Source organism: Hemiscyllium ocellatum, chromosome 3 (genome assembly GCF_020745735.1).
Source record: "Hemiscyllium ocellatum isolate sHemOce1 chromosome 3, sHemOce1.pat.X.cur, whole genome shotgun sequence".
Taxonomy (NCBI): Eukaryota; Metazoa; Chordata; class Chondrichthyes; order Orectolobiformes; family Hemiscylliidae; genus Hemiscyllium; species Hemiscyllium ocellatum.
The window spans coordinates 100409030-100435016 of NC_083403.1; the positions used below are offsets into that span (position 1 = coordinate 100409030).

At 40.8% G+C, this 25987-nt stretch overlaps 1 protein-coding gene across 5 annotated transcripts in view; it reads right to left on the reverse strand.

Moving 5' to 3' along the window:
* Positions 1-1389: 1389 nt before the first annotated feature.
* znf451 (zinc finger protein 451) overlaps positions 1390-25987 on the reverse strand; it is an 88739-nt gene continuing 64141 nt past the window's right edge. For all 5 annotated transcript variants that reach the window (XM_060852061.1, XM_060852051.1, XM_060852042.1 and 2 more), the window contains exons 9-15: positions 25507-25654; positions 20003-21612; positions 13578-13739; positions 8421-8551; positions 5666-5852; positions 2996-3082; positions 1390-2226 (exon numbers count right to left, since the gene is read on the reverse strand). In XM_060852061.1, the coding sequence (XP_060708044.1) occupies positions 2180-2226; positions 2996-3082; positions 5666-5852; positions 8421-8551; positions 13578-13739; positions 20003-21612; positions 25507-25654 (2372 nt within the window). In that variant the 3' untranslated portion in view covers positions 1390-2179. The remainder of the gene's footprint in view (positions 2227-2995; positions 3083-5665; positions 5853-8420; positions 8552-13577; positions 13740-20002; positions 21613-25506; positions 25655-25987) is intronic.

Below are 25987 nucleotides of genomic sequence, written 5' to 3' on the forward strand. Positions count from 1 at the left end.
CTGGAGATCAGAGTCAAGATTACAGTGGTGCTCGAAAAGCACAGCAGGTCAGGCAGCATCGGAGGAGCAGGAAACTGACATTTCGGGCAAAAGCCCTTCATCAGGAATGAGGCAGGGAGCTTCCAGGATGGAGAGATAAATGGGAGGGAGGTGGGGCCGGGGAAAAGATAGCTAAGAATGCAACAGGTGGATGGAGTGGGGATGAAGGTGATAGGTCAGAGGGTGGAGTGAATAGGGTGGGAAGGAAGATTGACAGGACAGGTCATAAGGATGGTGCTGAGCTGGAAGGTTGGAACTGGGGTAAGGTGCGGGGCGGGCGGGGGAGGGGAAATAAGGAAACTGATGAAGGCCACATTGACACCCTGGGGTTGATGTGTTCTGAGACAAAAGATGAGGCGTTCTTCCTCCAGGCATTGGGTGGTGAGGGAATGGTGATGGAGGCAGCCCAGGATCTGCATGTCCTCGGCAGAGTAGGATGGGGAATTAAAATGTTTGGCCATGGGGTGGTGAGGTTGGTTGGTGCTGGTGTCCCAGAGATGTTCCCTGAAGCGCTCTTCACCAGTTTCCTCATTTCCACCCCGCCCCCACCTTACCCAATTCCAACCTTCCAGCTCAGCACCATCCTTATGACCTATCCCACCTGTCAATCTTCCTTCCTACCTATCTGCTCCACCCTCCTCTCACCTGCATCCCCACTCCATCCACCTGTTGCATTCTTAGCTATCTTCTCCCCAGCCCCACCCCCTCCCATTTATCTCTCCATCCTGGAAGCTCCCTGCCTCATTCCTGATGAAGGGATTTTGCCAGAAATGTCATTTTCCTGCTCCTCCAATGCTGCCTGACCTGCTGTGCTTTTTCAGTACCACTCTATTCTTGACTTTTGCCTTGTTTGTCAGGTTTAAATGCTGGCTTGGGGGGAGGAGGAGGAGGATTTTGGGGTAATAGTCCAATAGTTAATGGTTTTAAAAGTTTGGATTATTGCCATTCTTAGAATTGTGTATGGTAATTTTAGTTAGTAACAAATAGTTATTGCTGTTTTACATAGAACAGTATTCATTATAACTCAGGAGCATAAGCTGAGAGACTGATCAATTGGGAGAAGTTATTACAAAAACTTCACAAAACTTTCATCACATGCGGTTCCTCACTTTTTGTTTGTCTGTGGTTAACTCAGAGTCTGTATAGATGTTTTCTACTAAGCCCTAAGTACCAATCATGCTTAGTTGTTATGTTATTCTAACAGATGGGAAATGGAGAACTGTGTGTTAGAGTTGTTACTGCCCTGTTTCAGATCAGTACCTAATGTGTGCTTTGCTTGTTAGTGCAACATGTCTGCATCAGCTACAGAGTTTTTCAGTTTCTATTTGGATTAGAAACCATACAATTAACTAGATCTCAAGCATTTAGAATCCTTTATTGAAAGTTACATTAAAATTTACAACTTGTTAATTTCTAACACCAACATTCCAATCCAGGAACTTACTGCTTTGCTCTCCATGCTTCATTTCCAAACCTTTCACATTACACATTTACAACAACCCTTTTTTAAAAAAAAATTTTCATGTTTTCACATTCGTAATATATGTTCAAAAACTGCTCTATTTTGTGAAGCTGTTATCTGACAAATATAGTGGAAAATAAAATGTTGTAGCTAGGTTTGTTAGATTAAACACTTGTTGCTGAGCTCCCCTCCATGGCTGTATTCCTGAATAAATCATGCTTATTCCTCTCTGCATGTGTAGATATTCTCTACTGAACCCTCAAGTGCTGATCATGCTTAGTTGCTATGGCATTCTTAAGGGTGCCCATGATAGGACATGAAAAACTTACTGTCAGATTAAGCCTCTCACTGTTCACTTTACGTTGGAACAAGCGACCTGCATAAAGTGCCACTGCAACCCAGACACTTTAACCTTGTGCTCGCTCTGCCTCATCTGCAGGTTTCCGTTCTCCCACCAAGCAAAAGTTATCTTGTCCTCAATCTTTCCAGGGGCTATGAAAGCAATCTTTCTTCCCAGTTGCAGAGAGGTCGGGAAAAGAAAGGCAGCTCTCCATCTTAGGAGGAGTGCTAAAACATGTTTCTTCTGTTCCTCATGGTTTGTTTGCCATCGCTGCACTCTTGCTGATCTGCATGACTGGGGTTTGCATTTCACTCCTCCATTCCATCACGGCTCCTTAATCATTGTTCTTCTAAGCTCCGCAAAATGGCTTCTTCGATAATAGCATCTGAACAAATAACAGACATAACAAACTTTATTCTTTGGCTGAAATAGAATGATTGTTTAGAACCCCACAGCACAGGGGGATGCCATTCGGCTCACAATGCCTGTGTATGCTCTTTGGAATATCTATGCCTTGCTCTTTATACATAGCCATGCAAACCACTCCCTTTTCAAGTATTTATCCAATTCTCTTTTAAAAAATGAAATTTGCTTCCACTGCCGTTTCAGACGGTGTATTCCAGATTATAATTAAGACAAATTGTTGCTTTTTTTTGTTGCCAATTCCCTTAAATCTGTGTTCGGTGCCCACTAATATTTAACCTGGCAAGACCCTTCACAATTTCTATCAGAATGCACAATTCCAGTTTGTTGTTCTTCACACAAACTGTTCCACTCCACATCCCCGTTACTATTTTTACACATTTCTTCAGCACCTCTCCAAGGTCTTGACAACCTTGGTAAAGTGGGGTGTCCAAAGTCTGACAATATTCCAACTGGGGCCTAACCAATAGCCCATACTTCCTCAACTCAACTTGCAACGTTTCACTACCAAACTGGAAATTTTTTTTTTTGCTTTCCTGCAAAAGAATCAGCAACCATTCACTTGTTTTCCCTTTTAGTTTATTTATCTTTGATAAAAATCATCTTTTGTCCTTCTTAAGTTCTGGTTTGGAGCTGGAACTCCAAGAGCCATCAACCTAGACCCAAGATCATTAAGTTCAGTAAAGAATTCCTCAAATAAAAATGGTAGATTACAAAGACAGAAAGAGCACCTTCTTGAGATGTTTCCTGCTTTTCCATAGACTCCTGCAAACTCAATACCAGCGTTTTTTGGAGGACTTCATCTTCATCATCACTGTCTGGAGCCCAAGAGAGAAAACAAAGTTAACAATGCATCTGCCATGGCCTGGAGGTCAGAGGAACCAAAAGTGTTTAATGTCTAATACACAGTTACAAACATCAAGCTGCTTGCTCAAGTTCAGTAGATCAGAATTTCTACATAATTGAACTAATGCCCATCGGTTTCAAGAGCAACTCCACATCACTGCAAGTCGTGTTCAACTGCCCCCTTCTCAGTTCCTTTAATTGCTGGCCTTTCAGCATTACATATATTTTACGATAGACCAGGCTTCTCATGCTTATGTAGGCCACTATTTGCCCTTCCCCCACTCGACCAGATAATTCAAATATGTCTGCACTACACTTTATAGCCGACCAAGTCTGGAATCACACTCTACCAGGATTTGAAAGAAAATAAGAAAAACAAAATGCTTATATTTTGGAATGGGTTGCTCAGAGTTATTGGAACATGGCCTTTGGGAAATTTAATGCTCAAGATAATACAACGTTCCATTAGGCAGCACTTGAAAGAATGTACAACATGTTCTCAAGAGCTGTCTTGTATTGTTGGTCAATCATATGCAAGAACTCATATGAGATAGTTACCAAAGCAAGTGTAGCCTTCAGCAGAAGGAATATCACTCCAGAAAAAAATGATAGCGAGTTTGCCCACCAAGCTGAAAGACCTCCCACTCTACTCACACAAGACATGGACTGTGTAGTACAATCAGGCTAATTAGCTCAACAACGTTCATTTGAATTCTTTTTGGAAGCTTTTGAAGATTTGATGGCAGGACAAAGGAGCAGACACATTCTCATCTGAGGTGGCAACGCAAACATTCCTATCACTCAGTCACAATTAGGGCAGGCTGACCATGTAGCCAGTATGCCTTACATTTCCTTCTCAAAATAAATCGACTATTGCATGTACTGGGTATATTTTAATGATGGCTCAAAGAACAAGGACCTCAAAGTACTTTGCTAAGGAATTTTGATAATGACCCCTTTGAAGCCAGGTCCTCATCAGAGACAGAGAGAAATGCAAGGAGAGGTCTAGCAGCTTGTCTAAAACTCAACTGTGTCTAGTATTCTGGTATCTGCAGCAGAATCTTGTGGGTGCAGATTAGCCTTCGCAATCATCTTCATACCGACTAGAACCCTAGTAAACCCTCAGATGATGACCTCAATTATTCTTACCCTAAAGAACAAACAGCATACTTTGTGTTACTTGGAGAGTCTGGAGAAGATAGAATCATTCTCCTGTGTGCAGAATAGTAGCAACGGTGTTGAATAATTATCCGAGAGATCACAAGAGTAAATAAGGAGTGACAATTTCCCACTGCCGAGAAGACAGGTGATATCAGTCAGAGAAGGGTCAAATCTGAGAGGAATTTTTAAAAAAGGCCTCTGTACTCTTTTCAGATTTATTTTATTCAGTGAGTTATGATAATCTGGGATATTCAACAGCAACTTTCAAAAGGAAACTGGAGAACTGTTTGAAATCTGCCATTCTTACCTGCTCTGGCCTACATATGACTCCAGACCAACAGCAATGGGGTTAACTCTTTATAACATTCTAAGAAACTGGGGATGGGCAATAAATCCATATCCCATGAATGAATAAATAAAAACCTGGTACATGCATGGCTACTCACTGAATGATCAGAGGAGTTTAAGATTAAATTAGTTAGGTGTTTGATAATCCAAAGTTAACCACATTGCTGTGAATCACATTGTTGATGACCAGAGTAGGTTAGAACAGTAGATTCCCATTCCCAAAGGACATTAGTGAAGAAGACAAATTTTTATGAGAATTGAAAGTGGTTAAATAGCCATCATTAGGTTAGTTTTTCTTTATTCCAGCTTTTTTTAAAAAAATTGAATTCAAATTTCACTGTCTTCCATGGGGCTTCCAGAACATATTCCTGGAACTGAACAAGTATATGATAATATTCTTGAGGTTCTGGATTAGGTAACCCAGTGAAATGACCACTTTGTTACTGCCTTAAGTACCGTAAGGATCCAGTGGCTATTTCCCAAGGTCCAAATTTCTTTTAAATTCATTAATAAGGAAGTGTAGAATCCCAATTTATAGTAAAAAAAAGTTGAAATTTAGTCTTCATTATTTTACTCATCTACAAAGTTGAAGTCTTCATGCACCTGTCAATTAACTATGCATCAAACTGTCCCCCCAGTTTACTTTAATCACTCCTGCTCTCTTGAACACACACTTCTCTCTTTTTGGTCTTACTTAGAACCTGTTATTGACCTCTCCTTTGCCCTCGCTACAGATTCTGCAAGAAGTATTGCGTATTTCCAGCATTTTGTCTTTATGTCAGATTTCTGGCAGTCACTGGTGTAGTTTGCTTTTGTTTATGCTATTAGTTTGGTGGCAGCTTTCTAACTAAACAGCCAAATGGAGAAATTCTCACTGACAGCTACACTTTAACAACTTCAGAAAAGTATCTCAAAAATGCTATGGTAGCCAAAGTAAAGAATTACATCTAATATCAATGTAGGAGTCATAGACGCATTTATTCCAGATAAGCAGTGTCATGGGATTTAACCTTTTTTTTTCAATTATCTTTTTGCTTCAGCCCCACCTTTCCCAATATCTGATATACTATTCAGTAAGGCACACATCAGCTCCCCTTCCATCTGGTGGGGATTTAGAACGTGGCCAGGACGCATCGTTTTCTTCAACTGATTCTTCAGTTCCTCAAAGCCCTTGTCTCCAGAGAGTACGGTGAAAGGGATATGCTTTGGCAATTGCTCATCCATACGGCCAGCCTGTAAAATTAGGGGTGAAGGTGACACAAGGATAAAAGGAAGGAGCAGTTGGAAAAAAGAGAGAGACAAAAAAATGTTAACTGTCTATCATTTGTTATAAGTTCAAACTGTCTATTCCTCAATGATATCATTTAATGGGTACAATAGTAACGGATGCCTGGGAAAAATACCTGAGAATTCCGACACATAAACCTTTGAAGATACAGAAGTTGAGGAAGCCAAAAACTGCAGTATTTCCAAGTTTACAAAAGGTGACACAGAATACAAAATGAAGGAACAAAGTGAAACATTTTTAAATCAGTGGCTTGGAGTCAGATGCTGTATTGTGACTAATTCCAGACACAATTTAGGAAGAATGCAAAGGCTTTGAGAGGACACAGATTTACTAAAATGGTGTAAGGAACAAGGCAAGTCTGTTATACAGAGACTGAAGAGGCAAGCCTTGTTCACTTTATAGCAGAAAGATTAAGTGGTATTTAGAGGGGCCTTGACAGTTAGTAAAGTTAAAGTGGCAGAAGGTAAGCTCAGACACAATGGGTCAAATAGTCTTCTTTAGTGCTGTACGATTCTGTGATTTCTGTTTGCCCTTCTCCCTACTGGTTATTAATATTGACAAGCAAAACAGAACATGGGTTATTTGAGATTTCATAGGATCCCTACAGAGCAGAATGAGACCACTCAGCCCGTTGAGACCATACTAACCTTGTGAAGACCATCCCATGCAGAACCACTACCTCCCCTATCCCTGTAACCTTGCATTTCCCAGTGTTAATCCATCTCCCTGAATACTATGGGAAATTGAACATGGCTAATCCACCTAACTTGCATATCTTTCTACTGTGAGGAAACTGAAGCATGAGGAGGAAACCCATGTAGACACAGGAACAATGTGCAGACTCCACCTGATGGTGGAATCAAACGGAGACCCTGGCGCTGAGACACAGCAGTGCTAATCACTGAACCACCATGAACAAGGGGTTCAGCAAATAAATGGTCGACCAACTTTCTGAAATGACTATCCAAGTTAGATCTTAGGTACCTGCCATTGCTCTCAATGGACCTCCTGTGGCAGGGTCAAGGGTCAAGTTTCCCCTGGATTGAGTTACATATAACAACCTTGAAGATGGTCTCCATCATGGTCATGCAATTTGTTTGTCGGATGCAGTAAAATCAAAATTAGGGGTTCAAATTGTTTTTTCTTAAAAAGAATAGTAAATCGCACTAAGTGCTAGCCAGATTCTTCCTGCTGCTCACCATTAGGCTACTTCCACCTTAGTGAGGTGTGAACAGCTTGAGGACCAATACTGCCTTTTCCTACATTACAACAATTTCTGAATATGCTTCCAATATACTTCACTGGCTGTAAAGCACTTTGATATGTCCCATGGTCATAAAAAAATTATCAAAATGTAAAGCTTTCTTTAAAACCACAAAGCTTTTTTAAAATGGAGAAATACCTATTGGATTGTGTCAAGTGTTAGTGCTTCCAGTACAAATGTGGGTGGTCAATGCAATGGGAATAGTTTTGTTTTTTAGTTGATGATTACACAATGCAGTGACAGAAGCAATGCCAAACATTCATGGCAACTGTTTCAAAGATTATGGCACAATGATAGGCGAGGTAGGTAATTTAATTCATGCATTCAGTAAGTGAGCTGCACTTGCCTCCCTTCCCACATTGCTCAGTTAGCTCAGGTGGCTAAAGTGTGATGCAAAGAAATGCCAGTGGTGTGAGTTCAATTCAATAACAGTTCATGGAGCCTTCTGGAGGAGATTCCTTCCAGTTACATATCACCAGTTGTCTATTTCATAATGGAGAGAGATGCCCATAGCCCTTTCTGGACTATGGCTAACTGTCCTTAATTTTAACCTCCAGGTGTCTATGTGACCCCTTGCATGGACTTAGGGGACAAAAGCAGATATATGGAGTTAGGCTGAAAAGCAAGTAAGCTGAAAATGTGTTGCTGGAAAAGCGCAACAGGTCAGACAGCATCCAAGGAGCAGGAGAATCGACGTTTTGGGCATGAGCCCTTCTTCAGGAAAAGCAAGAACACAATGAATGGCAGAACAGATTCAAAGGGTTAAATGGCCCACTCCTGCAACCTAGTCAAAATATTTAGCTTTCAAATGACATCTAAAACGGATTAGCCACTCACTATTACACTGCTGCTTACTGGGGAGGTGCTGCTTATAAATTGGTCACTGCATTCCCTATATTATACTTCAAAAGGACGTCCTTGGCACTTCAGGATAGCACAACAGTGTGAAAACAAACACATAAATCCAAGTTCCTGACTTAACTGCCACCATTCAGCTCAGTCATAGTTACATCCAAACTCATTCTGGGATTTCTAAGCTGCCTCTTGCATTCCAGTGCCCCGTAAAGTTTGTCATTACTTAGAGATCTTTGCAACTTGGCATTTTCATTTCAGAACCCAATTCATCATGGTCCCAACTAAAAAGAAAACAAGACTTGGCTTTTCTCAAACCTCGCAACATGAACAATTATCTCTAGCTATTGATTTGCATAATAAGACAAGTTTTCTTTAAAAAGCAAAGAACACAAACATGCATGCAGATGGCAAAATCAGCAGCATCCTTCCTAGTACTGCATCGTGGATGAAGGAAAAAACATCCAGTGTTGACGAGAAAATTGTAGACAGGACAGTTTTCTGGTGGCTTCCAATTGGTCTTTCCACCTATGGAAAATGAATTAGAAAAACAATTTAAATAATAAGAACAGATGAGGATTTTTAAAAAAACCCACATAAGTCATTGCTAAGGAAAGGATGTTGAGACTTGCAACTCTCATAATCTAACAATCTCAACGAAAGCATACAGCTGCTTTTGCACACCTAGGAAACTCTCACTCAGGAATTAAATGGGTATTACTTACTCCTAACATTGTATTTAAATTTAATAAGCATGAAGTTAAAATTTTCTCCCTGTTCCTACCCGAAACCTGATCTATCTTATGTTAAAGTAATAACTTAAGTTTACTTTAAGGGTATAATGTCTGTGGAGATGACAGCAAATGAGGTTTTGTGCCTTCTAAAATGTTAACAAAAAAGTTGACTGGTTTTCAGATGGCTACAAGTGGGCAAAGATTTTACACAGGGATTAGCCCGGCCACTTCGACATAAAACTTTGTTTGATAACGCTCCTGTAAAGTGCATTGGGACATCTTTCAAGGTTCAAAGTGCTACATAATGTCACACATTAATGATCTGAATAAAAGCCCAGAGTGAGTGATTTTGAAATATACAAAGACTCCAAAATAGGATGTCACGTTAATTCTTTAAAAGACTAAAAGGGAAACAAGCAAAGAATTGATGAAAATTGGTGGGTGTGGAGCTCAAAAGCAAGAGAAAACATTCAATCTTACTTGAAGGTTGCACCAGACTGGAGAGATAAACATTTTTGCAGGACGGGAGCGGTTGCTTGTGTGATGAATGGATATTTAAAATTAATTAGAAAGGGAATGGGATACGGAGATACCGTTGGGGGTGATGTGCAGACAAGTTAAAAAGAACCACTAAATCAGTCTTGAAGGTAGTGTAAATATAGATAAGTTAATGCACATGGGAGCATGACAAGGAACCTTTACTTTGAATTGATACAAGGAGCCCTGTGAGTAAGGCGCTGATTAACACGTGGGGATGTGATATGATTGCTATCATGGAGACATTGCTGAGGGAAGGGCAGGACTGGCAGGATGGAATATAGATTCTTTAGGTAAAACAGAGGTGTGATATAAAAGAGGTGGCGTCACAATATTGATCAAGGAATCAATTACTGCAATAAGAAGGGATGGTATCTTTGTAGGTTCCCAAAATGAAGCTGTCTGGATAGAACTTCAAAATAAAAAGGGGGCACTTTGCAAAAGGTGTACTACAGACCTCTGAACAATCAGGGACAAATAGAAAATAGGGTAATAAGAGATTTCAACTTGCCCAATGTTATGTAGGACAGACAAAGTTTGAAAGATTTAGAAGGAGCAGAATTCTTAAAACGCACCCAGGAGAACTGTTTAAACCAGACTGTTTAAAATCTTACAAGTCAGGGAGCAAAACGGAACCTAATTTTAGGGAACAAAGCCAGGCAAGTGGTGGATGGGATATTTTAGTGGAAGTGACCATAATTCAATAAGATTTAAGGTACTTTATACTTAAGGTATAAAAACAAACATGTACCAGAAACAAAGGCCCTGAAGTTGGGGAAGGCTTATTTTAGTACTAGTCAAGATCTGGCCAAAATGGCCTGGGAACAGCTATTTGCAGGAAAATCCATATCGAAGCCATGGAAGTGATCCAAAAGGGTAATTTTGAATGTGCAGGGTCAATATGTTTCCATACAGGAGAAGGTGGGATCAACAAGTCCAGAGAAGCTTGGATGGTAAGGGATATACAACATTGGATAAGCAAGAAAAAGAAGTATATGGCATATATCAAAGGCTAAAATTGTATACTTCGAGAGGAATATAGAAAATGCAGGGGTCACTTAAAGAAATACATTAGGAGAGTGAAGAGGAGACAAGAAAATAACCAGGAAAACAGTAAAGCGCATTAGGAACCGTGTGTGAGAAACCAGAAGACATCACTGAGTTTCAAGTGAGCACTTTGAATCTGTATTCGCTCAAGTGAAGGAAGATGTAGGTATCTAAGGCAGGGAGTGGGACTATAATATACTTAAATTAGCATGGAGAAGGAGAAGTTGTTAGTGGTTTTCGGAGGCATGACAGTGTACAAGTAACCAGGCCCATGTGGGAGCCAAGGGAGGAGATTCAAGTTAAGGAACAGAAGATATAGAGAAGATACAAGGAATTTATTTTCTACCCAGGTGGGAGTGGGTATCTGAACTTACTGCCTAAAAAGGCTAATAGAGACAACAATCCTCAAGGCATCTAAAACACCAAAGAATAAAAGATGATGGGTCAAGTGTGGGCAACAGAATTAAAATAGATGGATGCTTGATGGCTGGTGCAGGCACAATGGGCCAAAGGTCCTCTTTCTATGTTGTAAAAACTCCATGATTTCGCAGAGCAAAAGGTGAAATGTTTTTGTAGTTTTAAAAAAACACACAGACAAGAGCAAATTATTCTGCCTATAGTAGGTTTAGTGCTATGGAACAGCACAGATACATGTTCATGATTTTAATGCTGGTCATCGATTAACAATCTTGCTTCCTAGTTAGAAGGTGTAGATTCAACTTCCACTCAAAGATCTGAGTATGATAATGTAAACTGACACTCTACTAAAATCCTGAGGGTGTGCTGCACTGTCACAGAAGTCATTCTTATGGATGGAGAAAGTAAGGACTGCAGATGCTGGAGATCAGAGCTGAAAATGTGTTGCTGGAAAAGTGCAGCAGGTCAGGCAGCATCCAAGGAGCAGGAGAATCGACGTTTCGGGCATGAGCCCTGCCTCTTGGATGCTGCCTGACCTGTTGCACATTTCCGCAACACATTTTCATTCTTATGGATGGAACCAGTAACCCAGTACAATTGTAGAATCAATTGCATTCCAACATTCCAATTCCTTTGTAATAAAAACCAACAAAACATTTGTTCTCTTAATGTTCTCTTCTCTGTTCTTGCATGCTAACTTACGTACCCTGTACAAGTATTTCCAAGTGTCTCTGAACATCAACATTTAAAAGTTTCACACTTTAAAAATCTATTTTTCCATTTGTATAACCAGTGTGTATAACCTCACACTTTCCAAGAGAATACACTATCTTCTACCTTGTGGTCCATTCATGTAATCTGTCTATATCTCAATGTGTTTTCACAGCTTTGTATCATCAGCAAACTTAGATATATCATTCTGCCTCTCCGTTTAAGCCATTAATATAAATCGTAAAAAGCTGAGACACCAGCAGTAATCCACATGGCACTCCATTACTCACAGCATATTAACTTGAAAATGCCTCGTTTATCCATATACTTTAACCAATGCTCTATATTAGCTAATACCAGCTCCGAACACCATCAGCCCTTCTCTTCCATACTAATCATCTGTGGGGCCCCTTAACTAATAATAATTGATAATTCAAATATAACACAACTACCACTTTATCTGCCCTATGAGTTACACACTCAAAAATCCCTCAATAAATATGTCAAAGAAGATTTCCCTTTGGTCAAACTATAACGATTTATTCTAATCACATTATGCTTTTCCAAGTGTATCAAGAGATTCTTAATGATAGATCCCAACAATTTCCTGATGTTTGGTGTCAGCTGAACCAGTCTGTTCTCTTTTTCTTTCTCCATCCTCCTCTAATTAATAGAGTCTCCAATCCTCCCAGAATGGTTGGGAGTCTCCTGAAATCAGCATAGATCTCCTTCTGGCTATTGAAATCAACCCAGGAGATTTTAAAATGTTAATTTAAGGAATTACATTACTACTCACCATGACTTGTTCACAGCTGCTCAGCATTCATTTTAAACAGTGAGCCAATCATTGTATTCAGCATGATAAATTGGTGTTGATATAGCTCACACATGTATACTGTGCTCTAACATTGTTGCCTGTTCTTTCACACTAAGATGGTTAAAGGCTAAAATCTGACATACAGTTGTCGGGAATAGTACATGTGAGTATGCCGTATATAGTAAAAGTGTACAATGGATTGGCAACTGTTGCATGTCTGGGTGAGAGTTTGCTGGGTAGGAGGCTCAGTGGACTGTTCATGTGCCTCTGGTCTGTGAGGCTGAACACAGTCTGAGTAGACAGGTGAACTTCTGCAAAAAGCAGGCAGGGCCCACAGTCACCAGAAGGGAGCTTGCTCACTCAGACTTGAGCTCTGTTTTTTATAACACCAGGAGTAGTGAACATCACAATTCTGAGTCTGTTACGAACGTAACCATCAGGATAGCACAGACCAAGGTCATCACTGGTTGGAGAATGGAAAGACAAGGCAGTTCTGTATCATAGCCCTGTGTGCGCAAGGGAGTGAAGTTCCTACAGCAGCTGCTTTGAAAGAACCAGTGCCAAATTGTTGTTCCAACAGATACCTGAATGCAGCTATATTTTAACAGGTCAATCCTGAGCAAGGTACTTTACACAAAGTACTTTTATTTATTTGCATGCAACAAAATCTATCTCCTCCCACTAGAATCTGCAGCTTGGGAACTTGCCTTATGCCTTGATGCATTCACCCACCTCTGCCACACTGCCAGGATTCAGAGACTGCCTTCTCTGCCAACAACTCCCAAAACCTGGTCATGTGAAGTTGGTAACCCAAGTGAATAACAGTATTGGATTCAACTTCCAATCTGCTGGGACTGCTGCAGGATCTCGAAAATTTTGCCAAGTCAAAACTAGTGCCCATGTTGCCTCTGATTTCTCCAATCACCACGAGGCCTTCTGAGGTCCATGTGCAGTGGCAGGAGAATGCAGAAGTGAACTCATTAGCAGAGTGTTCAACACGCACCCTCGGAGCAACTGCACGGCCATGCAGTTTCAAGGGAACGTTAGCCAGTACACCTACAATCCCTGCATCTATACCATTGGCAAATCCAGAATGTACACCTTCAGGATTTGAGGTATTATCAGACTTTTGTTCCTTCAATACTTTTACCTCCGTGTTATGAATCACCTTAGTTTCCTCATTGTTAAGCCTGGTATCATGTAACCTTTACATATTTTTCAAGAGCTTTCTCCTTCAAAAGCAACCCTCCCTTCCTCCGTCACCCCAAAAACATCAATATTTTGAACTAACCTTGAAATCCCCAGAAAAATGTGCCTTGGTTAAGATGTCCTGGTAAGTGGTTGAAAAAGCCCGCCCAGTTATCCAAATCGATGAATACAAGATGTGTCATTGTGCGTAGTAGGTCCAAGTCAGGCAACTCTATGTCTTCTTCCTGGTTTATTCTTTCCTTTTCTATTAGTTAGGGAAAAGGGGAGAAAAAAAAGACTTTATTGTTCCAAACAAATTGTTGTAAACTTGTAACTTCATTAATTCATGAGGATAAAGTATGAGTACACTACATAGCAAGAAACACTGTGCTAAATTGAACAATAGTAGGGGGTTGGAGAAAGTGAGGACTGCAGATGCTGGAGATTTAGAGTCAAAATGTGTGGCCTGGGAAAGCAAACCTTATGCCCTAAAAGTCGACTGTCCTGTTCCTTGGATGCTGCCTGACCTGCTGTGCTTTCCAGTGCCACAATAATAGGGTGTTAACAACTGAATATTATTAGTGCACAAATTTTGTATTTTTGTCAGACTTCTCCTATCTGTCCATTTTCTCTATCTTAGAATCCAACTTCCTGTTCCTCTTTTTATTCCTCTTTCTGAACTTGATTCCAACTTTTTACCTTCATTCACATTTCTCAGTCTGAATATCTCACTGGTTTAGGGCACAGACTGTTAGTCCCACCTTTCCCCAAAGTCCCTGATTGGCCTCCCTGCTTCATTCACAACTCCAGCAATCATAGGACGTTGATTTAGAGACAGTGGACAGCTGAACAGTGCACAAGATCATGACTCCAGCAGGAATTGGGAACTTTTACCAGTTGCATCCAGAATGGATTGTTTAAAGAAGGTACTAAGGAATTTTTTATCCAACCTACCCACCCAGTGGAGTTAAAAGTTAGGTGACTGTCAAAGATTCAACTATATACAGAAAAGCACTAGATAGGAGCAGACGTACATCATTCTGCTTTTTCAGCCTGCTCTACCATTCAATGTGATTACGGCTAATTTTTAAACTCAGAACTCAGTTCCTGCTTTCTCCCCACACTCTTTGATCACTTTATCCCTAAGAACCATATTTAACTTCTCCTCAAAAACAACCCTGGTCACTCCTGCTTTTTTTTTTAAAATGTGGAGGTTACTGGTGGTTATATTAAAATTACTCAGTTTACAAGTATTGCACTGTCAGATAAAACTAAACTATCCTGAACTTTACCAAAACATTTTTCTCAGAATTAAAATATTACATCTTACTTTACATTGGACAACAAACAGAAATCAGCAACATGTACCGTCCTCTTCCCACTTTGAAGGAACATTTTGATGTGCACATACCTGCGGTGGATGCATTTTCAAGGCAGGTGGATAAATGAGTTTAAGGAAGAGGGGTGGGAGAAGGTGTATGTGGAGCATACACACCAACAATGACCAGATACACCAAATGGCCTTTGTGCTATATATTCTATGTAGCCAATGTTAAGGACATGAAAGTATACTGTCCTAGTGATGGAGTAGAGTTAAGTTCAGATTCTCAGCTCATGGTCAAATAGGATATCAAGTTTGGGAAATGTCTAGTTCCACTTGTGACAATAGTAGGAAGGTGAAGACAGAATATAACAACTATGTCATACAGATCAACAACATGGAAAAACACTCTTCGGCCCATTGTGATTGCACTTATCATCAAGCACCTATCTATCCCAATCCCATATACAGCACTTGGCCTATAGAATTGCATTCCATGATGTTTCAAGTTATTATCTAAATTATCTAAATCATCATTTATTTCTTCAATAATGTGATGGTTCTCACCTTTACCTTCAAGCGTGAATGAGCCACTTTAGTTAATCATGTCTAACAAGAACAGGCACCTATACATTACCCTAGTTTTTAAACTCTGTTAGACAAAAATATACTACTAATAGAGTCTGAATTAGTCTGGACCATTCAAAATGCCTTGGACATTTAACTTGTAAAAGTTTGAAACCTAGATTAAACAAAAGACATGGCTGCCACAGAGATCAGACAAAAATACTCACTATTAATGAATTTGTCAGCCTCTATGCAGAGATAAACACATTTAATATTTCAGGTTAGTAAACTTGTCTCTGTTCTGATGAAATATTAACTCTTTTTCTCTGTTCACAGATAATGTCTGAACTGAGTATTTCCAACATTTTCAGTATTTTGTATTTGAACGTGGTCAGTATCAAGCCCATTTGGAGTAAATTTGTTTAGTTCTATGGCCATCACAGAAATAATACATCTGAAAGAGTACCTTAGTCTTGGACAGGGTACAATGCAGATTCAGTAACATCCTACAAGAGTTATAAAGGGTTAAGGAGAAAGGTCATATTACTAAGAAAATTAATAATGAGCTCCCTTGGCTGGACAGCTGGCTTGCGAAGCGGAGTGATAGCAAAAGCATAGGTTCGGCTGAGGTGACAAAGAAGGACTCTCCTTCTCAACCTCTTCCCTCACCTAAGGCATGGTGACCCTCAGGTTAAACCACCAGTTGTCCCCTTGAATGTAGACAGCAGTCCTATGGTCGAGTCAGGTTATGGCAATTTTACCTTAATCTTCATAATAGTAAACTGATTGAAGTTTTGAAGATGATTAAAGTTGGTATGTTAGAGAGGAGCCATTTCCTTTGGTGGAAAGGTCCAGAATTAAGGGGGATAACCTCAAAATTAGAGTCAAGTCATTCGGAGTGATTAGATTAGATTACTTAGCGTGGAAACAGGCCCTTCGGCCCAACAAGTCCACACCGACCTGCCGAAGCGCAACCCACCCATACCCCTACATTTACCCCTTCACCTAACACTACGGGCAATTTAGCATGGCCAATTCCCCTGACCCGCACATCTTTGGACTGTGGGAGGAAACCGGAGCACCCGGAGGAAACCCATGCAGACACGGGGAGAATGTGCAAACTCCACACAGTTGCCTGAGGCGGGAATTGAACCCGGGTCTCTGGCGCTGTGAGGCAGCAGTGCTAACCACTGTGCCACCGTGCCACCTTATGTCAGGAAGTTTTCTCCATAAAAAAATAGTGGAATTCTGGAGTTTGCTCTCCAATGGATGAGGTTGGGGAAAGAGCATGGTAGATCAATAGATTTTCTTTTTCCACAAAAGAATTAATGTGCTACACTAACAGAGTGTGCGGATTAACTTCACTTATAGGCTAAAACACTGGGATGGCCTCCTTCTGATCCTATAACTAGAAGGAAATATTGACTTGTCAACCAGCAGAGGTAGACCCTGAACTGAAATGATAGCTTAAGTCAGTCTCTTGTTTCTATAGTGAAATTGCCAGATCATCTAAAACTCCAGATACAAAGTTGCCATTCACTCCTGGTGGCAAAATACGAGATCTAATAAAAAGATGCTCATAAACAGCCAAATCTTTAGACTGGTGACTTTGGATTAGCCAAACTCTCACACATCTGTCATGCCGCATTCCCTATCATTTTCTTTCCGGCTGCACGGGCCTTCCAGGTCCATGTGCAGCAGCAACGTCTGGAACCTGAAGTCAATGCCTCCACCATGGTCCCATGTATGGAACCTTGGGCAATTGTATCTGCACAGCCATGCAGCTTAGAGAACATTGCTGGCAATCAAATGGAGCAGAGGTACGCTACTTTTGAGTTTACAGTCAAGCAGACCTGCAGCAATGGTGACAAAATGGTCTTCTCACATCCTGAACAAGTACACCTCACCCTCATTATCTGCTGAATCGTTAGTCAAGGATCTGCACACTCATAAGGTTAGCCTCTGATGCCATTTTTCCCCTACATTGCCTTATCAATTTCGATGGATGCGGTCCTTGGCAGTTTTTTTGTTGTCCATGGGGATAACCTTGTGGATGACAAGGATGACCTGCATATACTAGAAAATGTTTTTCAACCAAACTTTACTGATTTCTCTTTAAAATGATGAAAATCAAAGCATGTTATGGTGGAAGGCAAAGCATGAAGCAGGTCACTGCTATGATCAGTCCCAATGTCAATGTAGACATTCTAGGATTTTGTACTGCAGCACAAAAATACACAAGACTTGCTTGACTGCATTGATGACATTGTAGAAAGTCAGGGCTGATGACACTGGAGATCAGAGCCAAGAGTATGGTGCTAGCGAAGCACAGCAGATCAGGCAGCGTCTGAGAAGCAGGAATATTGATGTTTCGGGAATAAGCCCTTCACCAAAGGTGCATCCTGATGAAGGGCTTATGCCTGAAACGTTGATTCTCAGATGCTGCCTGACTGCTGTGCTGGTCCAGCACCACACTATTGACTGCACTGATGACATGACAAATTCACCTGAAGTCGGCATGTTAAGCCAAAAGCAAATTACTGAGCTTTTCCACAGCTAAGTCCTAATTATTTGAAACCCCTATTAGTGTGCAAGGTGAAATCATTGTAAGGAATGAACTAATCAAAACATAAATTCATTTTAGCATACTTTACTGGGTCTCTGCTTTTTATTACTAGTTTCTTTCACATCAAACTGATTTTTAGGCACAGAGTGTTATGTACATTGGCTGTATTGAAACCCCATTTAACACCAATTTGTGGCTGAGCTCCCTATTTGTTGCATGGCTACAGTTGGACACCTGCAGTGTTCTGTGGTCAACAATTTTGGAGGAGACTGCATTATGCTTTCCAGTTTCTGTGTGGTTGCACACATGAAATTTTATAGGCAGATTTGTTGATGGCTACAACTGGCGAAGTGGTTGTTCTTGTTGCAGTGGGACTCGGGAGGGGGTTTAGTGTCATCCGGGACCAGTAGGGCCTGCTGACCGGCACCACATCTACAAACATTCACTCGCTCCACCATCAATTCATAGTATTTATCACATACATTGATATTTGTTGAGAGTATTAAATGTTTGCACTCTGACTGGGTCTGCAATGCTCAGCTCTCGAAATGACAACAGTCCCAGCAGTAGCGATGGTATCTGTGGCAGCAGCATCACAAACAGACAGCAGAGAATGATAAGCGGAGGATTCATCAAAGACTGTTGAACTTTAAACTTATTCCTCTATTTTACTAGTTTAAAGTGCGAAAGACTTTAATGTGAACTATTACCTATTTCTTTATTTTTCTACTACTCTATGAAGTAATGCTTAACTTTTAAACTCTCATTTCTCTAACTACTCAGCTTTTTTTTTGTACTGGTCATTCTGCTATAACGTGGCAGTTGTGTTCCTCTGCAACTTTGTGCTATAGAAAGTCGCACTGTAGAAGATCACTAATAGAAAATTGCTATACCCATTCAGTGGAAAGTTTGCATGATCCACACAACACCCGCAATTTATCAATCCTGTTAAAGGCAATTCGCGCTGATGAAGGACCTACACCTAGGTACCTAAGATGGTGCCATATGTGGGAACATTATACACTTTTCAATGTACTCTTGTACTTCAATATATGTGACAATAAAATCGAAATCTATAATCCAATTTGTCTGATGATTTCACTTATTTTCTCCTTTATGGTAGTGTTATTGCATTTTTGCAATTTTCACATGGGATCTACCAGCCCTTACAGTGAACCTCTATGTGCAGAGTGGAAAACCTCAGTCCATATTTCTTCAAAAACCAATAACCACTGGGAAGTTTCCATAGTACATGTCCCATCTCCCCGACTTACTGTCAAAAATAGTTTGTACGGAAAAAACGTGATACTGTAAAATCAGAGATTGAAAAGTTACAAATTATAAAAGCAGCCTTCAATGCAACAAGCTCTTTTACACCAATATAAGACGCAATCTAGCACAAAGCTGTTACATTTTGAACTTAAAATTATGATCATGACAGTTCTCCTTAAAATTTGCTTTCTTTCAGACCCCAAACTGCAGTGAGGTGAATGTACTCTGGTTAATGTGAGAAAGCAGAAGATTTTGAGAAAGAAATGTCTTTCGTAGAATGGAGAACTCTTTACCCAGCATGCATTGTGGCAGCAAACTCTCTTTATCTCTAGCATCAAATGCTCACCCACCTCTCCTGGAGATAGAACAGTTTGTCTCAATATGGATGCTAGATTATCATGTTCTATAATGGTGTCTTTAGAGATTTTAATGTTATTACCAAGACTATACAAATACAAGCTGTTATGAAGAAAATAAGGGGACCTACAAAGATAAAAAGACAGATAATCCCACTGTCTCCAAAGTGTATATAATTAATAGATTTCACTATAAATAAAGAGTTCCAGAGCCAGCAAGTCAGAGTGAGCCATCTTTAAAGTATTTTGGTCATCTGTAATAGGGGCTACAGGATTAGTAGTTAACACTGTTATGCTAAACATGCCCTCCCTCTGTTCAATCCATAGCACACTATCTTTCTGCGTTTGTCCCGTGACACAACCAGTGACTTCCCTACCTTCCTGAGGAAGAGATACTACTGACCTGCTTGCTGGCATGGACTGGGCACGTGCAATACAAAGGCTACCTGCAGTTGTTGGAAGGACCTCATGACTGGATGAAGGCTCTGTGTTGTCATCCTGAGGTGTTCCCAGGGTGTTGCTGCGTAATGTGGTCACATGAGGGGTGTTAACTTCACAATCAACCGGCAAGGAAGGAACCGCCTGCTGCTCCTGAACAGAGCAGTGCTTCCCGTGGTAATGCATTTGGGCACTTTCACTGTCATTGAAAGCCCTACCACAAATGCATTTGACTGTAATGGATCTGGTGACTGCCTTCCTCATCCCATGGCATTCCACCAGATGATTTCGGAGTTCTTCCTCAGATTGCGCTGTTGCTGAACACGAACAACGAAACCAAAGTTCCCCTTGTTCAAACAGGTTCCTCAAGCACCTCTGGCTGTCCTTCTTTCTTAATCTTTTGGATTTATACTGCATCTGACACCCACAGGACATCAGTGAATGTTCCTCTGGTGTTTCTTCCTCTATCTCTTTCATGGTCTCAGCATCTCCGTGCTCCACAAAGACATAATCAGTGCTGTGGAAAATTTTGTAATGCTCAAGAAATTCACCTTCAGAGTCAAACTCAATGTCGTCACACAATCCACAGAAGTACTTAACGTTTAGCTCATTGTTGTGCTGATCACGACTGTGACGGTACAAGGTTTCCACTCTATGGAAGTGTTTCTTGCACAAGCCACAGCTGTATTTGTGAAACTGGTGGTTTGCCAAGCAGCTACAGTGTTGGGCAACACCATCCTCTGAATCAAACATCTCTTCACACAACCGACACTGCCAGGAGCCACTGGCCAGAACAGCTTCTGGTTCAGGACTATCTGGGTCAAGCTGCAGTCGGCCTCCATCTTTGCCTGCCAAATCCATCGAGTTCCATACTGATCTGGATGAAGAAGGCTCAAAAGCCATCAAATCCTCTTTATCCACTTGCTTCTCATAATAGTAAGCATGGCCACGGTGGCACTTCACAATGTGGGCCATCAGATCCTCTTTCCTTAGGATTTCTATGTGGCAACGTTCACACCATAAACGGTGGTTGGTCAAGTGGGCACCCCCATGACTACGGCTCATGTGCAATGCGATGATTCCAGCATCATGTGCCAATTTGCCACACACCAAACACTTGTGGAGGATGCCATTGGCTGCCATGACATGTTTCTCCACTGCCTCTTCATTGTCAAACCGTTGATGGCATTCACAGTACCATACCCTGGTTCCTGACTGGTTGTCACCCTCTACCTTTTCCTCCTTGAACTGAATGCTGTTGTTTTCGGTCCTGGTTCTCTTGCTGGAATTGGGTGCGGCAGCCTCACTAGAACATGTCTCAGCCAAGGGTCTTTTGAACGGAGAGTTCTTCTTGGCCTTGGACTGATCCAAAAGCATACGGAGATCAGAGGGAGTCTTGCTCTTCTCATTGAAGTGACAAAACTCCAAGATGGCCTTCTCCATGGTGCGAATCCACTGGATATTGTGCATGGTTTGCTGAGTGTGCTGATTGATCTGATTGTCATCCACAAACAACTTTCGACAGTCCAGACAGCGGCCCCTCACTTTAAATATTGCAGCAACTTGGCTAATATCCTTTATAGACACAGCAACAGGGCCAGCCCTTCTGCAGCGTGTTCTGCAAAAACAAAAACCGCACAATTAAAAGTTTATAACAACTTTACACAGAAACAGTGAGGAGACCAATCAGGCCCCTCAAGCCTACTCCTTTCAGTTACATTATGGTTGATGTGTGTTACAATTCCATTTAATCATTTTTTTCTACATCCTTTGATTCCCTTATTCCTTCAAATCCTTCACTCCGACAGTCCCCACCATCCACAGTCAGGTGGGGAGATTTCCACAGCCCTTCATTTGAAAAAAGTGACTTCTCAACTCCTTTCTAAATTCTCTAGCTCTAACTTAATATTCCCTTCAATCCCAATTCATATCACAAGATGATTTTTTGGATCATTTGCCCTACCAATTTTTTAAAAAAACTTTTAAAAAACTCAATCAGGTCACCCTTCAATCTTCTACACTTCAGTATATTTGCCTTTTTCTCTCATGATATCATTAGCCAGGCCAGGATTTACTGCCCATCCTAAGCTGTCCTTGAACTGTCCCAATCATTATGGGCAGCACGGTGGCACAGTGGTTAGCACTGCTGCCTCACAGCGCCAGGGACCCATGTTCATTTCCTGCCTTAGGCAACTGTCTGTGTGGAGTTTGCACATTCTCCCCGTGCATGCGTGGGTTTCCTCTGGGTGCTCCGGTTTCCTCCCACAGTCCAAAGTTGTGCAGGTTAGGTGAATTGGCCATGCCTGTAGTGTTAGGAGAAGGGGTAAATGTAGGGGAATGGGTCTTCGGAGGGTTGTTGTGGACTTGTTGGGCTGAAGGGCCTGTTTCCACACTGTAAGTAATCTAAACCGGTGCTCTGGTTTCCTCCCACAGTCCAAAGATGTGCAGGTTAGGTGAATTGGCCATGCTAAGTTGCCCGTAGTGTTAGGTAAGGGGTAGATGTAAGGGTTTGGGTGGGTTGCGCTTCGGCGGGTCGGTGTGGACTTGTTGGGCCGAAGGGCCTGTTTCCATACTGTAAGTAATCTAATCTAATTGTAATCTAATCATTTTAAAGGGTAATTAAAAGTCAGGGTAAGAATCCCAAATTTCCATCCCTGAAGGATATTAGTGAACCAAATGAACTTTTACCATAATCAATAATAATTATCACGGTTACAACTACTTAAACTAGCTTTGCATTCCAGATTAATTAATCAAATTTAAATTCTGCTAATTGCCCAACTGGATTTGAACCAAGACCTTTGGAATACCTACCTGGTTTCCAATTACAAGTCTAGTAACACAAACACTACACCAGCATCTCCTACTGAGCGATAAGGCGTTTGCAGAAGAGGGCAAGGGTGGAAAGATCAATTAAATTCAGAGTTCGGAACCAGTGAAGACTACTGCAGATGGATACTATCAGAAACAGGGCTTCCTTTAGAGGAGGATTTGAGTGATGTTTTACAATTTAAAAAGAGGTCAATTGACAAGCTGGTAAAGATAGAAGAATGAAAGTGTAGATGAAAACTTGTAAAAGGATTGGTCAGTGGTAGGATGATAACTGAGGTTAAAGTGGGCAGGCAAAAATCTACAGCCTTGTAATTGCTAGGACCTTGGTCATCCTATGATCCGGCCAAACACAGAGCCAATCAGCAAACTGAGATTGTAAACCACAATAAGTCAAACATCAGAAACCAACTCCTTTCACTCCCTTCATATCAACTTCACCATTCAGTTGGACCATAGCTGATTTGCATTTTATTTCTAGCTTTTTGCTTTGTAACCATTAATAACCTTGCCTAGATGTACAACCCAAATTACTCAAGCAAAAAAAATCTTCAAAAACATAAAGCCTAAAACATAGTTCAACTGCAACAAAATCACTGCACCAACATAAAATCGAAGAACAGAGGAAGCCATTAGAACTCTCCTACTGTACGGATATCAGAGAACAACTCTGTTAGCCCCACTCCCCTTTTACTTTCCACTTCGTCTTGCAAATTTTGTGCATTCAATCACACAAGTCCCTCTTGAAAGCAACAATTCCATAAGCCTCACCAGAATCTTAAGTAGTGCTTTCCAGATACTAGTCACATGCTGTGTGGAAAAATATATCTTCACATTGCCATTGCCTTTTCATCATTCACTATAAATAAATATCACTGGTGTCTTAATCTTTACCCCGGTATAGGAACAGTTTCTCACAATCTATTCTGTCCAGACACTTGGAAATTTTGAATACCTGTCAAATCTCCTCTCAACATTCTCTTCCAAGGACAACGACCAGAGATTATCCACTTTCTCAATGAAGCTCCTCATGCCTGGAACCTTTCTCATAAATCTTTTCTGCAACCTCTCTAATGCCTTCACACCAAGAGTAGTGGAGTCCAAACAACAATTTTATGACAGTTTATCATGTTTGTGCTTCTGTACGTTTTGCCATTAATTTATAAAGCCAAAAATCACACAAGCCTTTCTACCCAATAAAAAAAATTGTGGGGTGTGAACATCACTGGCTGTACCAGCATTTATTGTCCATCTTTATGCCCTTGAGAATGTAATAGGGAGTTGCACCTTGAACTGCGGTAGTTCATCAGCTGCGGGTATCCCCCAAAGCTCTTAGGTAGGGAGTTCCAAGATTTTCATCCAGCAAGACTGAAGGAACAATTATATATTTCCAAGTCAGGATGATGAGTGGCTTGGAGAGCAACATGCATGCGGTGATCTTCCCATCTATCCACTGACCTTGTCATTCTAGAGGCCAGCAGTTGTGGCTTGAGAGACTGAAAGCTCCCCTCTGAATGGATCAAGTAATTCATACCTCTCAAATGCTCATCCCATTTTAAATCCCATGCTATAGCTCCCCAATACTCTCACTAACTGTTAGTCTTGTTGTTTTAAAGAAATTAATCCCTAATCAATATTCCTATAAATTGAGCGCTCTAAATTATACTCCTTTCACAAAGTTCATGATAAACTTTTGGATGCAGCCCTTATCTTCCAGTTTTGAGTTGTACCACAACTGGAAAAGACAAGATTGCTCCAGGCTCATTGTCACTCAGCTACGAAATTGAGGAACTGTACATCAATTAAATCTCAATTTAACAACATTGATCATACATCTCAGCAGAGGGATCACATCAGGTCTCTAAGAGTCAAAGGTTAGAGAAAGGCAAAGTTAACCACTAGTCACACCCCTGACAGCTGCTTTGCAGGAACTGTGTGTCGCGATATAAGGTGAAGAACAACCATGGCCAAGCCAAGACTGTTACCAATCTAAGAAACAATGCCACAGAGGGAGATATTTGGTAGTCATGCCTTTAGTAAACTAGTAAAGATTTGACAATCTAACAACCAAGAACTGCAAATGCTGTCAATCTCAAAAACAGAAATTGCTGGTGAAACTCAGCAGATCTGGCAGCGCTTGTGGAGAGAAATCACAGTTAACATAGAGTCCAGTGACCTTCTTCAGAACTGAACTGGACTCCAGATATTAACTCTGCTTTTCCTCCACAGATGTAGCCAAACCTGCCAAGTTGCTCTAACAACTGCTGTTTCTGTAAAGGAATCAACAATTGCTGGGAGAGGCCAATTGTAAGAACAGAAAATAATCCCAGTGATTTAACAAAACATGACCGTAGCCAGTGATCCTTTCCAGTTAGTTAAAATGACGGAAAAATATATATTTCTACTATCTAATCGCTGAATAAACAATTTTCATTTGTTGAGCACCTTTATACTTCTGTGACATTTTACTGCATCAGACAAAAACTAACTTAAATCATATAAAGAGCTATTAGACCGGGTAAGCATACGTTTCTACACACAGGAATTTTGTAAGGAGCATACTTAAAGGCGAACTGAGAGGAAGAAAGATCTAGGGAGGAAATTTCAGTGCCTCTCATCCACGCTGCTGAAGGAACCAACTGGGGTTGAAGGAAATGGGAGACAAACATAGAAACAAACCCACCTGAAATGTGCTGATAGTTCCATATGCGTGCGGAGTATTTGTTGACAAGCTGTACATTTCACTTGGAAAGGAACCTCTTGGCACAAAGAAATCAACAACTTTTTTGCATAGTTAGGGAATGGAAGAGGGCAGCGTGTTCCCTGCTCACCTATTAGAAGAGAAACAAGAGGAAACTGGATTAGTTTCAGACAAAACCAACATTTCTGACAATACCACAGAGTTTAATAAATAAAATGAACAGGGCAACAAAGAAGGGCTTAATGTTGAACTATAAGCTCATAGCAAGCCTCCTAGCCAAGTCTTTCATCTTTAATTTCTGATGCAGGGTCACTGAACTGTAATTATGACTCTCTTGCCACAGATAATTGATTTACAGAATCTTCTTTAGTGCTTCCTATAGATGGAAGAGGTAAATGGAATTCAATCTGGAGAAGCAAGGGGTAATGCAAGGGTAAAGAAAGGACAAAGAAAGCCAGGGAAT